This window comes from Macaca thibetana, chromosome 13, assembly GCF_024542745.1.
Source record: "Macaca thibetana thibetana isolate TM-01 chromosome 13, ASM2454274v1, whole genome shotgun sequence".
NCBI lineage: Eukaryota > Metazoa > Chordata > Mammalia > Primates > Cercopithecidae > Macaca > Macaca thibetana.
The window spans coordinates 81,154,903-81,170,917 of NC_065590.1; the positions used below are offsets into that span (position 1 = coordinate 81,154,903).

The 16,015-nt window shown below is 41.2% G+C and overlaps 1 protein-coding gene across 1 annotated transcript in view; it reads right to left on the reverse strand.

Moving 5' to 3' along the window:
• RAB10 (RAB10, member RAS oncogene family) overlaps positions 1 to 16,015 on the reverse strand; it is a 106,851-nt gene that overhangs the window by 35,000 nt on the left and 55,836 nt on the right. The window contains exon 2 of the mRNA XM_050753686.1: positions 7,049 to 7,109. Within this exon, the coding sequence (XP_050609643.1) occupies positions 7,049 to 7,109 (61 nt within the window). The remainder of the gene's footprint in view (positions 1 to 7,048; positions 7,110 to 16,015) is intronic.

Below are 16,015 nucleotides of genomic sequence, written 5' to 3' on the forward strand. Positions count from 1 at the left end.
AGGAAGTAGCCCCTGCCATCTGCAGGGCCACCATACACTGGCCAACCTCTCCATTTCCCATGTGCTGTGAAGCTACTTGGGGAACAAGATCAGTAAGACCCACAGTCCCTTGCAAGGTAACCACTGCAGCTCTGTGCTGGTGGCCTCATCCCAGTCCCTAGAGGCACTGTCCGCCCCTGTGCCCAAGAAACTGCTGCTAATGGCCCATATCAATGACTGCTATACCTCCGCCAGGAGCTGCATTGCTACCCTAGGCACCTTTGCCAAGGTCACCTTTAATACTAACTTCAAGACCTACAGCTGTCTCATCCCCAACACCTCAAGAAAGACAATATATTCAATGAGTCTCCCTATCAGGAATTCACTGACCATCTTGTAAGACCCATACCAGAGTCCATGAAGAAGACCCAGGCTCCAGTTGTGACTGCTATGTAGTGCTTTTATACAAGAAAAATATAGTGAATTAATTAGGACTCTTTGAAATGGGAGGGGGTGTCCAGCCTGGGCAACATGGTACAAAGTATAGTAAGATCTAGACTTACCCCACTAAAATGTAAGCTTTTGCAGGCAGGGCTCCTATCTGTCCGATTTATGCTTATATTCCTACCACCAACACCTGGCAAATAGATACTCAATAAACATTTATCGACTAAGTGACTTTGGTTGCTTACTGTTCGTATTTCCCTTCTCATCTTAAACATTACCTCTTCAGAGAGGACTTCCCTGATCATTCAATCTAGATCACTTCCTCCCTCGTCCTTACCCCATTCTCCATCACTTTACCCTATTCACCTTGCTAGCATTTATCTCAATTTGTGATTATATATTTATGTACTTGTTTGTTCCTATCCCTATGGGTGTGAGCTCTGACCGGGCAGGTGTCAGCCTGCCTACTTTCGGGGGGGAAAAAAATTCTTGAATGAAGAGAATCATAATTTAAGTTCATGGTGTTCTGGGTATAGACAAATTATGTATCTCTGAAGAAATCCAGGTATTCTTAAAATAAAACGCAACATGAGAAATTTGACATCCTAATTTATAAGGTAAGGAATAACTTCATTACGTTACCAAAAAACACAGTTATGAAATTTGGGGTCTCTGCTTTGCAGAGTAGATTGATATGCCTCTGGCCTGTTTTGGTTTTGTCAGTGCCCAGACCAAAAATAACTGTCACAGTAACAGCCAGAGTACACAGCTTCCCCAACCCCTAGTGTGGTACTAACCATTAAGGAAATATACCTTTTTAATTCCTAGAAACATATAACTTCTTTTTTATAATGTCAGTAGGAAAAGTAGGATTTCACAGCAATCATTGGCTTTAAGTAAGGAAAATTCTATTGCCATTGTCTTGTAATTTCAGAGACTTGATCTTACTAAGTAGACTGTCAGGAAAGAATTTTTTAATAGCACAGGATAAGAGAGTAGTTTTGAAAACAGGCTTAGAAACCAGTATTGTGGTGACATAAAAAGATACTGTGAACATGTACAATGTTTAATTGTCCCTTCAGATATTTAACACCTCCTTTTGATTATTGGATTTGAGCTTCTGGGCTGGATTAGATTTAGGCATATGTGTGCATGCAAACCTAAAAATAATGTCACCAATAAACAAGCAGCTGTGGCTACTTTTAGCCCTGGGCAACAGATCATTAGTAAGCCCAGAAATAGTGAGGCAAGGACCCTGTTCCTCATTTGGAAATAAACTATTGATTGCTTTAACAACTGGTGGGGGCTGGTACAATCAGAGTCCGGGCAGGACCCAGGACAGGACTCAGGAAAAGGATAATTTAAAATCAAGGAGCCAGGTCATTCTGTGGGGTAGATACAGTCATGCCGAAAAGTATAGAAGTTTGAAATACATAAATGAAAATGGAATCTAGAACGTTAAAAAAAAATTGACCAGGCGTAGTGGCTCATGCCTGTTAATCCCAGCACTTTGGGAGGCTGAGGCAGGCAGATCATGAGGTCAGGAGATCGAGACCATCCCGGCTAACACGACGAAACCCCGTCTCTACTAAAAATACAGAAAAACCAGCCAGGCGTGGTGGTGGGCGCCTGTAGTTCCAGCTACTCAGGAGGCTGAGACAGGAGAACCCACGTGAACTCCGGAGGCAGAGCTTGCAGTGAGATCGCACCACTGCACTCCAGCCTGGGCGACAGAGGAAGACTCCGTCTTAAAAACAAACAAACAAACAAAAGAATGTTAAAAAAAATTTAAATGGGGAGATCATACAGAAAGAGGGAGGATAATTGGGTATAAGAGATTCTGGAAGATGAAGGAATTAAAACATTAAAGAACAGAGGGTGTTGTACACCATGGATTTCCTGGAATGAAAGCAAAACATGAAGATCATTCAAATAAAGAAAAATAGCAGGCCGGGTGTGGTGGTTCACGGCTGTAATCCCAGCACTTTGGAAGGCCGAGGTAGGCGGATCACCTGAGGTCGGGAGTTCCAGACCAGCCTGACCAACATGGAGAAACTGTGTCTCTACTAAAAATACAAAATTAGCCAGGCGTGGTGGTGCATGCCTGTAATCCCAGCTACTTAGCAGGCTGAGGCAGGAGAATCACTTGAACCCAGGAGGCGGAGGTCGTGGTGAGCCAAGATCATGCCATTGCACTCCAGCCTGGGCAACAAGAGCAAAACATCGTCTTAAAACAAAACAAGGCCGGGCGCAGTGGCTCAAGCCTGTAATCCTAGCACTTTGGGAGGCTGAGACGGGCAGATCACAAGGTCAGGAGATCGAGACCATCCTGGCTAACACGGTGAAACCCCGTCTCTACTAAAAAGTACAAAAAACTAGCCGGGCGAGGTGGCAGGCGCCTGTAGTCCCAGCTACTCGGGAGGCTGAGGCAGGAGAATGGCGTAAACCCGGGAGGCGGAGCTTGCAGTGAGCCAAGATTGCGCCACTGTACTCCAGCCTGGGTGACAGAGCGAGACTCCGTCTCAAAAAACAAAACAAAACAAAACAAAACAAAAAGTAGAAGCTTAAGCAGATTGAAGAAAATTTCCAAAACTAATATTCAATTACAGAATAGGAATTTTCATGCTGCAATAAGAATCTGAATATATTTATCTGAACTAGAGAGATTTAAAAAAAAAATCACTGTACTTTTTAGTAACAACTGGAGGCAAAGCATTAAAGCTGAGGACAATGTTTTGAATTTCAGTGTATCATAAGTTATGAGTAATGGGCTTTTTCATGCTAACGCCTTCTTAAATTACTCTGGATATCTCAAATTTCTTAACCTTGAGCTACATGGCTTCTTTCGTCCTGGCATGTTAGCATGTAGAAGAGTTTTATCTCAGAGAGGTTCTATTTAAAAGGTCTAAAAATCAAACAACTTTAAATTAGAAACATTACCATTTCTGCACTATTCTTGAGTTTCACAGGTACAACAGAAGTCTTTTATAGATTAATCTTGAAGGCCACACTAGAGGACTTACTGTTCCAAAGAGCATCTTTCAGGGAAGGCTTTTTTTTTTTTGAGATGGAGTCTCGCTCTGTCACCCAGGCTGGAGTGCAGTGGCGCAATCTCAGCTCACTGCAAGCTCCACCTTCCGGGTTCACGCCATTCTCCTGCCTCAGCCTCCCAAGTAGCTGGGACTACAGGCGCCTGCCACCACGCCTGGCTAATTTTTTGTATTTTTAGTAGAGACGAGGTTTCACCATGTTAGCCAGGATGATCTCAATCTCTTGACCTCGTGATCTGTCTGCCTCGGCCTCCCAAAGTGCTGGGATTACAGGTGTGAGCCACCACGCAGGCCAGGAAGGCTCTTTTTAAAAACAAGTGTGAATTATTACTGTTTCTTTTTCTCTCTTCTTTTTTGAGACAGGATCTTGCTATCTCCAGGCTGGAGTACAGTGGTGTGAACAGGGCTCACTGCAGCCTTGACCTCCTGGGCTCAAGCAATCCTCCTGCCTCAGCCCCCCAAATACCTAGGACTTCAGGTGCACGTGCCACCGTGCCCAGCTAATTTTATATTTTTTGTAGAGATGAGATTTCACTATGATGCTCAGGCTGGTCGCAAACTCCTGGGCTCAAATGAGTCACTTGCCTCGGCCTCCCATAGTGTTGGGAGTAACCAAATCTGTTACTCTTTATTTCTAAAAGCTACCTAAAAATTAAAATAGGGCCGGGTGTGGTAGCTCATGCCTGTAATCCCAGCATCTTAGGAGGCTGAGGCTGGCGGATCACTAGAGGCCAGGAGTTTGAGACCAGCCTGGCCAACATGGTGAAACCCTGTCTCCGCTAAAAATACAAAAATTAGCCAGGTGTGGTGGTGCATGCTTGTAACCTCAGCTATTTGGAAGGCTGAGGCAAAAGAATCACTTGAACCCGGGAGGCAGACGTTGTAGTGAGCTGAGACCATGCCACTGCACTCCAGCCTGGATGACAGAGGGAGATTCTATCTCAAAAAAAAAGACTAAAATGATAAGGGGGAAAATATATAAATCCACAAGGTCAAGGAATAGAATAAGAGAAAGTATGTGGAAGACGGAGAACAGATGGAGGAACAGGATAAATTTAGGAGGGCAAAGGTCTTATGTAAAATATATTTTAGGAAAATATTGTTTGTTACACATACACTCACATATACATATACATGTATATGTACACCCAGCCACAATGTATCTCTGTCAAAAAGTTTGAAAATTGGTGGCTTGAAGTATACACACAAAAGGACACAGTTAAGAGACCCAATCAGCATGGCAGAGTTAGTCACGGCTTGGAACTTAGGACCAAGGTCAGGCATGGATGAGGAGGGCGCCTATTTGAAATTCAGAATAAACAGTTGACATCCTTCCTTAGAGATCAACTTTAATTACAATGAAACAGAATATGAGCCACAGTTCATTTGCTGACTTATTTCCCAGCTAAAGTAAACAAAAATCAATGGTCAGCAAGTGGGTTTTGCCTCAAAGAGAACTACTAGTTTTAGCAAACACTGAAAAATATCTAAATTCTAGTAAATTTATATTAAATTTTAAGAATGTTACACATAAAGATATTCCTAATTACAACATCAGGTAACAGAGACATTTTGGTTAAACATATACAATTTCTAACTATTAGCTTCCTTTAAAAGGGAATACCTAATTCTCAAAACTATCTTCTATTGGATTCTGGGATACTGATCTCTCCTGACTCTCATTCTAAGTCTCCAAAGAATGGCTTTGCAATGTCTTTTGCTAACTGCCTCCTCTGCTCATGCCCTAAAATAATATTCTTAGGTTCTAATCTCATAATGGGAGATCCCAAAATAATAGTAGCTATGATTTACTGAATGGTAATTATGTGACACTGTTCTAAAGTGCTCTGTATGTATTACTCATCCTCGTAACTATCATACGATAGGTCCTATCACGGCAAAAAAAAAAAAAAGAAAAACAAAAACAAAAAACAGAAAACATGAATTCACAATTTTTTGGGGTAGACAGGGGTCTCACTATGTTGCCCAGGCTGGTCTCAAGCAATCCTCCTGCCTCCACAATTGAGCCACCACATTTGGCCCAATGCAGTTGCTGACAAGCGATGAAGAACAAAAAATGGGCCAGGTGCAGTGGCTCATGTCTGTAATCCCAGCAAGTATGCATTCCAGCTCTGCCACTAACATGCTCTAAGACCTTGGTTAAATTATTTCAAAGTACACCTGTTTCATTATCTGTAAAACAGGAATAATCCAAGAGAAAAGAAAGTATATGCCTACACAAAGACTCATAGCAGCTTTATGCTGAATAAACAAGTTGTTGTGTATCTTAATGAAATAGTACTTAGCAATAAAAAGTAACTAACTGATAATTTCCAAAATAATTATGGTGAGTGAAAGAAGGCTGACCCCAGCCCCCCCAAAAAGACAAAGAGAAAACATACTATCCATTTATATACAGTATTAGAAATACAGGTGGGCCGCAGGGGCTCATGCCTGTAATCCCAGCACTTTGAGAGGCCAAGGCAGGCGGATCACAAGAACAGGAGATTGAGACCATCCTGGCTAACATGGCGAAATCCTGTTTCTACTAAAAATAAAAAAAAAAAAAAATTAGCCGGGCATGGTGGCGGGCGCCTATAGTCCCAGCTATTCAGGAGGCTGAGGTAGGAGAATGGCATGAACCCGGGAGGCAGAGCTTGCAGTGAGCCAAGATCGCACCACTGCACTCCAGCCTGGGTGACAGAACGTGACTCCATCTCAAAAAAAAAAAAAAAAAAAAAAAAAAAAAGAAATACAGTGAAAGAAAGCAAGCACAGTGGCTGCCTGGGGACCAGGGGTAGTGGGGAAGAAGGGATTACAAAAGATCACAAGGAGGCTTGAGAAAACTTTTGAGGTGACAAATATGTTCATTATCTTGACTGTTGTGATGGTTTTACAGGTTTATAGGTATGTCAAAACTTACTAAGTTGTACACTTTATGTGCACTTATTCTATCTCAGTTATACCTCAACAAAGCTGTTTTCTCAAAAGGAGTAACACAGATTTGACAGGGTCCTTGTTAGTAATTAATGGGTTAATATACATAATATACATAATACACATAAAACACATAACATTTGCTGGAAAATACTGCCATTATAATTCTAAATTCTATGATTCAGACAAATACAAATTCAAAGAATTTTTTTGTATTTCTTCAGGCAAACCTAATACAAACTAATAAAAATAATGCCCATAAAAAGTTAAAAACATATTAAAGAAAACAAGTATTTTCACAATGCATTTCACCAAAAACTTGGCATAGATTATTTCATGTAATCCTTATAACAATCCATTGAGATGGGTGTTACTATCCTCCTTTACATATGAAGATAAAAAGCCTAATGAGTGAGTATATAACTTGCCTGAGTTCATACAGTAAGTAGAAAAGGTTATTAGATCTCATGGACTTAAGTCCATGCAATGGTTTTTACTGCACAAAAAGGTCACCTGACTGCCTGTTTTAAAAAGGAAAGTCTCACAGAATCTAAACCTGTGATAAAAAAGAATTTCACTGTGAAACCTTAAGGAACCTGGCATTCTGCTACATAAAGTAAATTAGCATCACTTACCATATCTGTAGCTTGATCTTTTTTCCTTGTAATTCAACTGTTTTGATCTTGAAGTCTATTCCTGCAATGCAGAAAAAAAGGTAAACTGTAACTGAGGCTTTACATCTGGTTATACTAAAATTAATCACAGTAAAAAAGGCTCACACCTTTTAAACTTGTCTGTGTTTGATTCCAGATATTCACAAAGTATGTGACACTGAGCAAATGTATTCAATTTTAAACCCGAGTAATACAAGATCCAGGATAGGAGGAAAAATAGATACAGAAAGGCCAAGTTTTGGGCTGGGCATGGTGGCTCACACCTTTAATCCCCACACTTTTGAGAGGCTGAGGCGGGCGAACGGCGTAAGCCCAGGAGTTCGAGACCAGCCTGGGCACATGGTGAAACCCCGTTTCTACTAAAAATACAAAAATATTAAAAACACAAAAAACTAGCCGGGCATAGTGGCACACGACTGGACTGTAGTCCCAGCTGCTCAGGAGGCTGAGGCAGGAGAATCCCTTGAACCCAGGAGACAGAGGTTGCAGTGAGCCTTTAATTGCGCCACTGCACTTGAGCCTGGGCAACAGAACGAGATCATGTCCAAAAAAAAAAAAGACAGAGAAACAGAAACAGAAAAAAGAGTGAGTTTTTACAAATTAGGATATAAGAAAGTAAAATTTAAAATGCCTAATATTCTAATGCATAAGAATAAAAAGGTTCCTAGTGGGGGGAAAATATTGAGTTCGCTAACTTGCAGAACAAAGGAAAACTACCATTTCGTAATGATAAAGCAGTCTATTCTTTAGGAAGGGATAAAAATACAAATATTTAGCATGAAGCAAAAATTAATAGAACTGCAAAGAGAAATACATAAACCTACAATTATAGTTGGAGACTTCAACATCCCTTCCCTGAAAAACAGATTTTTTTTAAGTAGACAGAAAAATCAATAATGATACAGAAGACTTAAACCACACTACATTAACCAATTTGACATAATCTCCATCCATCAGGAACAGAATACATACCATTTTCAAGTGCAAACTGAACATGTACCAAGAGAAAACATAAGGGTCGTAAAAGAAGTTTCAACACATTTAACAGTATTGAAGTCACCGGGCACAGTGGCTCACGCCTGTAATCCCAGCACTTTGGGAGGCCAAGGCAGGTGGATCACCTGAGGTCAGGAGTTCAAGACCAGTCTGGCTAACGTGGTGAAATCCCGTCTCTACTAAAAATACAAAAATTAGCTGGGTGTAGTAGTGCACGCTTGCAATCCCAGCTACTCGGGAGGCTGAGGCAGGAGAAATCACTTGAACCTGTGAGGCAGAGGATGCAGTAAGCTGAGATCGCACCATTGCACTCCAGCCTGGGCGACAGAGCGAGACTCCGTCTCAAAAACAAACAAACAAACAAAACAAACAAACAAACAGAGTATTGAGGTCATACAAAGTATGTTTTCACTTTCTGTTTTTGTTTTTTTTTTTTGAGACAAGGTCTCGTTCTTTCACCCAGGCTAGAGTGCAGTGGCATGATCTCAGCTCACTGTAACCTCCACTTCCCGGCTTAAGTGATCCTCTTACCTCAGCCTTCCAAGTAGCTAAGACCACAGGCACGAGCCACCATGCCTAGCTAAGTTTTGCATCTTTTTGTAGGACGGGGTCTCGCCATGTTGGCCAGGCTGGTCTCAAACGCTCAAAGTGACCCACTGGCCTTGGCCTCCCAAGGTGCTAGGATTACGGACGTGAGTCACTGCACCCAGCCCAAAGTATGCTTTCTGTCTGCAACAAAATGAACTAGAAATCAGTAACAGAAACACATCTGGGAAAACTCCCAAATATCTGGAAATTCATGGATCAAAAAAGAAATTATAGTGAAAATTAGAAAATTTCTGAAATGAATTAAAAAGAGAACATAATATCAAATTTTGTAGAATATAGCTAAAGCAGTGTTTTAGAAAGAAATTCATAGTATTATATTAAAAGTTCACATTAGGAAATAAAACTGTAACAAAATGCAAGCATTGTTTCACAAGGGGTCAAATACCAAAAGAGTAGGTTCAGTCAGTAATTCTTAAAGTATGTTTCAAAGATCAAAAAGCCAAGTTTCCAACAGCAGTGTCCTATAGGGCTTACTTGACAGAGTTGAAAAGAAGTTATTAGAGAAAGAAAAAGGTACCTTCAAAACAGGGTCAATCCAGAAAAAGGTATAAGCTGCAAACTAAGCATTACTAGAAGGTTCATTCATCCATCCATTCATCCATCCATTCATTCATCCATCCATCCACCCACCCACCCACCATGGCAAGGACGCCACAAAAATACTCTGAAGTTCTGGCATGCATCCTTACACTTTCTACACGAGAATTCTGAAGCTGCTCTGTGACTGTATCATCTTATGAATGACAGCGATAGTCCATTTGACTTGAAGGCAATAAGTGGAGTAAAAAGATAGCAAAAAGCAAAGTGAAAGAAAGGGCTAACATCTGTTTATAAAAGGAATATTAAATAAATTTGCAGACAAATTTGAGTTATCCAATCCCAGCAATAGAGCACTCCCAATAAACTGAAACTTATTTCACTACAAAACATTCAGAAATTTTTCATATATCAAGCACACTGTCAATAAATTTCTTCAAGAGAAACTGCTGTACGCCAGAAATAAAGACGGAACCGAAAACCAGAGCAGATAAAAAGGCTTTACTTGCACTTTGGCAGTGGCAGGGCTGTAGAGAACATAACCAAAGAGCTTGCTTTTTGTTTTGTTTTGTTTTATGGAGACAGGCTGTCGTTCTGTTGCCCAGGATAGAGTGCAGTGTCACGGTCATGGCTCACTGCAGCCTCGACCTCCCGGGCTCAGGTGATCCTCCCATCTCAGCCTCCTGAGTAGCTGGGACTACAGGTATGTGCCACCCTGCCCAGCTAATTCTTGTATTTTTTGTAGAGACGACATCCCGCTACGTTGCCCAGGCTGGTGCTCCAACTCCTGGGCTCAAGTGATCCTCCTGCCACAGGCTCCCAAGATGCCGGGATTACAGGCGTGAGCCACTGCATCCAACCTGAGCTTGCTTTTTTTCTTTGAGATGGAGTCTTGCTCTGTCACCCAGGAGTGCAGTGGTGCTATCTCGGCTTACTGCAACCTCCTCCTCATGGGTTCACGCCATTCTCCTGCCTCAGCCTCCTGACTAGCTGGGACTACAGGCATCTGACACCACGCCTGGCTAATTTTTTGTATTTTTAGTAGAGACCGGGTTTCACCGTGTTAGCCAGGATGGTCCCGATCTCCTGACCTCGTGATCCACCTGCCTCGGACTCCTAAAGTGCTGGGATTACAGGCGTGAGCCACCGCGCCCGGCCTGAGCTTACATTTTTCACAGCCATACTGAGAACACGATGAAAGGTCTAGGTCTGGAGACTTTAAGCAACTGGAACCAAGACCTTCTTTGCCTGAAACCTAGAAAAGACTACAATCTTAGTGAGAGCTGCCAAGGGAAAAAAACAAAACACAACTATTCACTGGCAAAGGGTGATCATAAGTAAGCTTCGGATACCAGGCTTCACGGTTCAGATTTGACGATCCGAATACATAAAAAATGATCCTTGGCTATTAACAGTAAATGTAAAAACTTTCTGAAGGTACAAATTCTTCAGATCCTATAGGATTCCCACAAATAAAACTCTACTTAATACTAGCTAACAATACAAAATTAAGAAATATTAAATGCCACATAAAATTTACCCACTTTGAGTAAGTCAACAAAGAAAACTGAACCCCCAAATTTTCAGATACAGTAATTACTTAACAGGATTAAAATTACTAAGGGGGGCCGGGCACAGTGGTTCACGCCTGTTATCCCAGCACCTTGGGTGGCTGAGGCGGGGGTATCACTTCAAGTCAGGAGTTCAAGACTAGCCTGGCCAATGTGGTGAAACTCCATCTCTACTAAAAATACAAAAATTAGCCAGGCATGGTGGCACGTGCCTGTAATCCCAGCTACTCGGGAGGCTGAGGCATGAGAATCGCTTGAACCCAGGAGGTGGAGGCTGCAGTGAGCCAAGATTGCACCACTGCACTCCAGCCTGGGCAACAGCGCAAGCCTATATCTCAAAAAAACACATAATAAATAAATATGGCCAGGCGCAGTGGCTCACACCTATAATCTCAGCACATTCAGAGGCCGAGGCAGGAGGGTCACCTGAGGTCAGGAGTTTGAGACCTGCCTAGCCAACATGGTGAAACCCCATCTCCACTAAAAATACAAAAATTAGCCAGGCGTGGTGGTGGGCGCCTGTAATCCCAGCTACTCGGGAGGCTGAAACAGGGAAATTGCTTGAACCTGGGAGGCGGAGGTTGCAGTGAGTCAAGACCCTGCCACTGTACTCCAGCCTGGGTGACAAGAATGAAACTGTCTCAAAAATATAGAATGAAAGAAATGACATGACATGACATGAAATGACATGACATGAAATGACATGACATGAAATAGATAAAATAAGGGGGCTTTTTTTTTTTTTTTAAAGTAAGGAAAAAGGCTGGGTGTGGTGGCTCATGCCTATAATCCTAGCACTTTAGCAGGCCAACGTAAGAGGATCGCTTGAGTCCAGGAGTTCAAGACCAGCCTGAGCAACATGGCAAAACCTCATCTCTACAAAAAAATTAGCCAGGCATGGTGGTGCACACCTGTAGTCCCAGCTACTTGGGAGGCTGTGGTGGGAGGATCACCTGAGTCCAGGATGTTGAGGCTGCAGTGAGCTGTGATCATGCCACTGCACTCCAGCCTGAGCAAGAGAGTAACACCCTGTCTCAAAATAAATATTCAGAAAAACATGAGAAAAACAAAAACAAGGTAGTAAATTTTTCATAAAGCTTGACTTTAAAAGCTGTCCTTTTATTGAGATTACAGTCAGAGTAAGTTTTTGAAAATGACAAATTGATTTGTTTTCTCTATGCTTTCAGGATAAAATTGTGAAAATGCCTCTTAGTATGGAAGTCTTCAGTCTACATGACATCCCTGATCATCATGTTTTCTCATGTCTCTTGCTTAGCATATGCTACTTCCTAAATCCTCTCCTCATCCCAGTTTTCTTTTCCTGGTAAACTTCATTTGTCTTTCAAGATTCAGTTTTGCTCCTGTGGAACAAACACAAGAGAGGTATCTATGCAAACCTCAACTGATAAGTGAACATTTAATGAAGCAATCTGTCTAAAACACATAAACAGACCTAAAGGTAACTCAAACTTCGGAAGAAAATATGTGCTGCAGTCTTAAATCTATATATATATGTGTGTGTATGTATATATATGAGATAATTAAAACCTGTTGTGTGTTTCTAAAGAATATTGGTTTGATCCTTATTGCTGATATCTTTCCATGGCAGATGGGTTATAGTATATACCAATAATTAAAATTTCAAATACAGACTTCACAGATTTCTCCAGGGAAATAATTATTTTTGATCCAAATATTCTGGGGATCCAGGGAAGAAAAAAGAAAACAAAGTCCTTGCCCATAAACTTCTGCAAAGAGGTCCTGGGGTAGAGAAATGTTCACCATATAAAAGGAAGAAACAAAATCATTCATAACTTCGCTCTACTCTGCATCTCATTTTTCATAACTAACCTCTCAACAAGAAATGGTTTAACACCAACCTTCAACAAAACCTGTTATCCCCAGAATCTACAATAATACCCCATTCCTTCAAACTCTTGGGTTTACCTTATTGCTCCTCTCTTAATTTGAGCCAGTCTGCTTTTCAATCAGCCAAAATATTTCAGCTTGCCCCTATTATGTTTCTCATACACAATCAAAAGAAAAAAGGGCCATTTACCCACCATTTAACCTAACCCTATTTCTACAGCCCATATTATGTTTTTCTTTAAGAATTTCTCAGAAAATCATCCTAAAATGACCCGGCTGTCTAGACTAACTCTGAACATGACCAACAACTTCAGCTGGGCATACAATTTATTAATTAATCTTAACGACAAGTGTGACAACTGATACTATTTCAGGAAACTTGCCTGAAGAAAGATGAAATAAGGATACAATCTGAAAGCTCTAAACCCCCCGGGATGGAAACTAGGCATCGCTGGAAAATGTCTAAGAATTTGGGCTGTTTTCAGGTACCTACTTAATCTAACTGGTCAAGATAGAAGCCTCATTTTGGACTTCCTGAGTTTCCCTCACATTTCATCTAGTCAATAATCACAACTACTAGACTCTACTACTAAACCTCTTAAATTTGGAGGTTAAGGATCCTTCCTCACTGAGTTTCCTCTCCATTTCACTTTTTGTTTTTATCAAACTTCTTGAAAGTTACCTATATGTGCTGTTTCTAGTTTTCTCTCCTCCCACCTCTTGAATCCTTTCCAAACACACACACACACACACACACACACACACACAGCTCTCACTATGGTCAATGATTGCCGTGTTCCCAAATCCAATGATCATTTCTAAGTCCTCGTCTGATCTTTTTTTTTTTTCCTTTTCTTTTCTTTTTTTCTGAGACGGAGTCTCACTCTTTCACCCAGGCTGGAATGGAGTGGCACCATCTCAGCTCACTGCAACCTCTGCCTTCCAAGTTCAAGCAATTCTCCTGCCTCAGTCTCCTGAGAAGCTGGGACTACAGGCACACACCACCATACACGGCTAACTTCTGTATTTTTAGTAAAGTCAGGGTTTCACCATGTTGGCCAGGCTGGTCTCGAACTCCTGACCTCAGGCGATCCACTCACCTCGGCCTCCCAAAGTTCTGGGATTACAGGAATGAGCCACCGCGCCCGGTCCTCATCTGATCTTACTAGCTATAGATGAAGGAGTTCTTCACTCTTTTCTGCATGAAAACTCCTGACTTTCCTACCTTTCTAGCCACTCATCAATCTTCATTGCTGGTTTCTCCTCATCTCTCTGACCCCTAAAAATTGAAGTGGACTTCTATTTTCTATCTTGACGCATTTCCTAGTTTCGTGGTGTTAAATTCCACATACACACTGATGATCTCTCATCTCAACTCTCCCCTGAACTCCAAACCCAAGATACCCAACTGCTTATTAGTTATCTCTATCCCATCTCTCACAAACACTAAAAGAAAACTCTTTAAATCCATAAATAAGGCCCTACATATTCTCCCACCTCCCCCTTTCTACCCTGCCCTCAGCATTTTCTACATCATCTCACTCTGATCTAGCTAACTGTATTGACTTCCCTTTTGTTGCTCTATGCACAAGACAGCCAGGTTCGCCTCTCACTACCTTTCCATAAAGGTACTATTCCCCTAACCTCTGACCACCTTTCTCATCCATCATGGCTCTTTCCCCTAGCTACCCTAAGTTGCAGTATTTCTCCATGTTCCCCACCCATTGTCTGGTAACACTTCTAACCTTCTTCCTGACTTTTAAACTTTAACATGTCCTTATTTCTGTTATTATCCATCTCTCATTGCCAAAATGTGAGACTCAAAAGGGTAGAGATTTTTATCTGTTGAGTTCAATTCCCCACACCCAGAACAATACCTGACATTTAGCAGGCAATTCAACAAATATCTGTCGAATAAACAGATAAATGGTGTTTTCTGGAGAAATTAAGGAGTCCCTGAGAAAAATGTTTCACCCTTAAGTTGAAACATCACTTGACAAGCCTCGCCCTTTTCTACTCTGCTACCTATCAGCTTTTTACAGCCTCAGGCCAAAGGCTCCAATGAGATATTAAAACTTTTTTTTTTTTTTGGGAGCAGGGTCTCCCTGTTGCCCAGGCTTGAGTGCAGTGGCATGATCTCGACTCACTGCAACCTCCACCTCTCAGGTTCAAGCCATTCTTCTGCTACAGCCCCGGGAGCAGCTGGGACTACAGGCATGTGCCACCACACCCAGTTAACTTTTGTATTTTTAGTAGAGGGGGGTTTCACCATGTTGGAGAGGCTGGTCTGGAACTCCTGGCCTTATGTGATCTGCCCTCCCTGGCCCCCCAAACTGCTGGGATTATAAACGTGAGCCACTGCATCCGGCCAGATATCAAAACAAGGAAAAAAAAAAAGTTAATAGAGGCAATGTGAGACATAATAAATTAGAAAAGCAAACCAGGACGTCTGACATCTAACAGAAGTTTGAAAAGGCACAGAGAAAGTGACATATAGAAAATAATCAAAAAAAATTAGACAACAAAACAGAACTAAAAGAATCTACTTCTACACTGAAAAACCCACCAAGAACCTAGCATAATGAACAATGAGCATAAAACTTACACCAAAGTACATCACAATGAAATTTCAGAATACCAGAAATAGTTTATAAAAGCATGCAGAGAAACAAACTAAGCCACATTAAAAGATCAACTCTCAACTTCTCAATAACACTAAAATCCAGAAGACAAAAGGACAGTATCTTTTAATAATACTTTCAACCTATATCCAGTCGAAACCAAATGAAAGGCATTCCCAGACATAAAGATCTCAAAATATTTACCTCCCATGCATCCTTTCTAAGATAGCACTAAGAAATTGCTTTACCAAACCAACAAAGAAGAAGAAATGAAATCCATTCAACAGTGTGAAGTAAAGGGTAGACAAAATTGGCCTAGAGAGCAACCAGTTCAGAATAGAAAAGTTCCAGGGGGGATGTTTCCTGGGAGTGGGAAGGAGGAAACAGTATTAGAATTTATATGAAAAACAAAAGGATCTGACAATTCTACATGAGATAAAGAAGAGACAGTGCCTTGAAATCTATGCAAATGTAACAACAAACTGTAAACTACAATAAAAACAAAAAGTTATACGAAAAAGAAAATGCAATTATAGTACACTATTTGGCTTAGCAGTTAACCAAAATACTTGTTATTACTAATTGAAATGATGAAGGAAAAGGTGCCAGGAATATCTGGTGGTGTAAGAGTATTAAATTCCCATCTTCCATAACAAGAAGAGTGTTTCTAAGACTAGATTTTTGTAAAGTTTAGAAACATATGACTAGAGAATATGGAGTTGAAT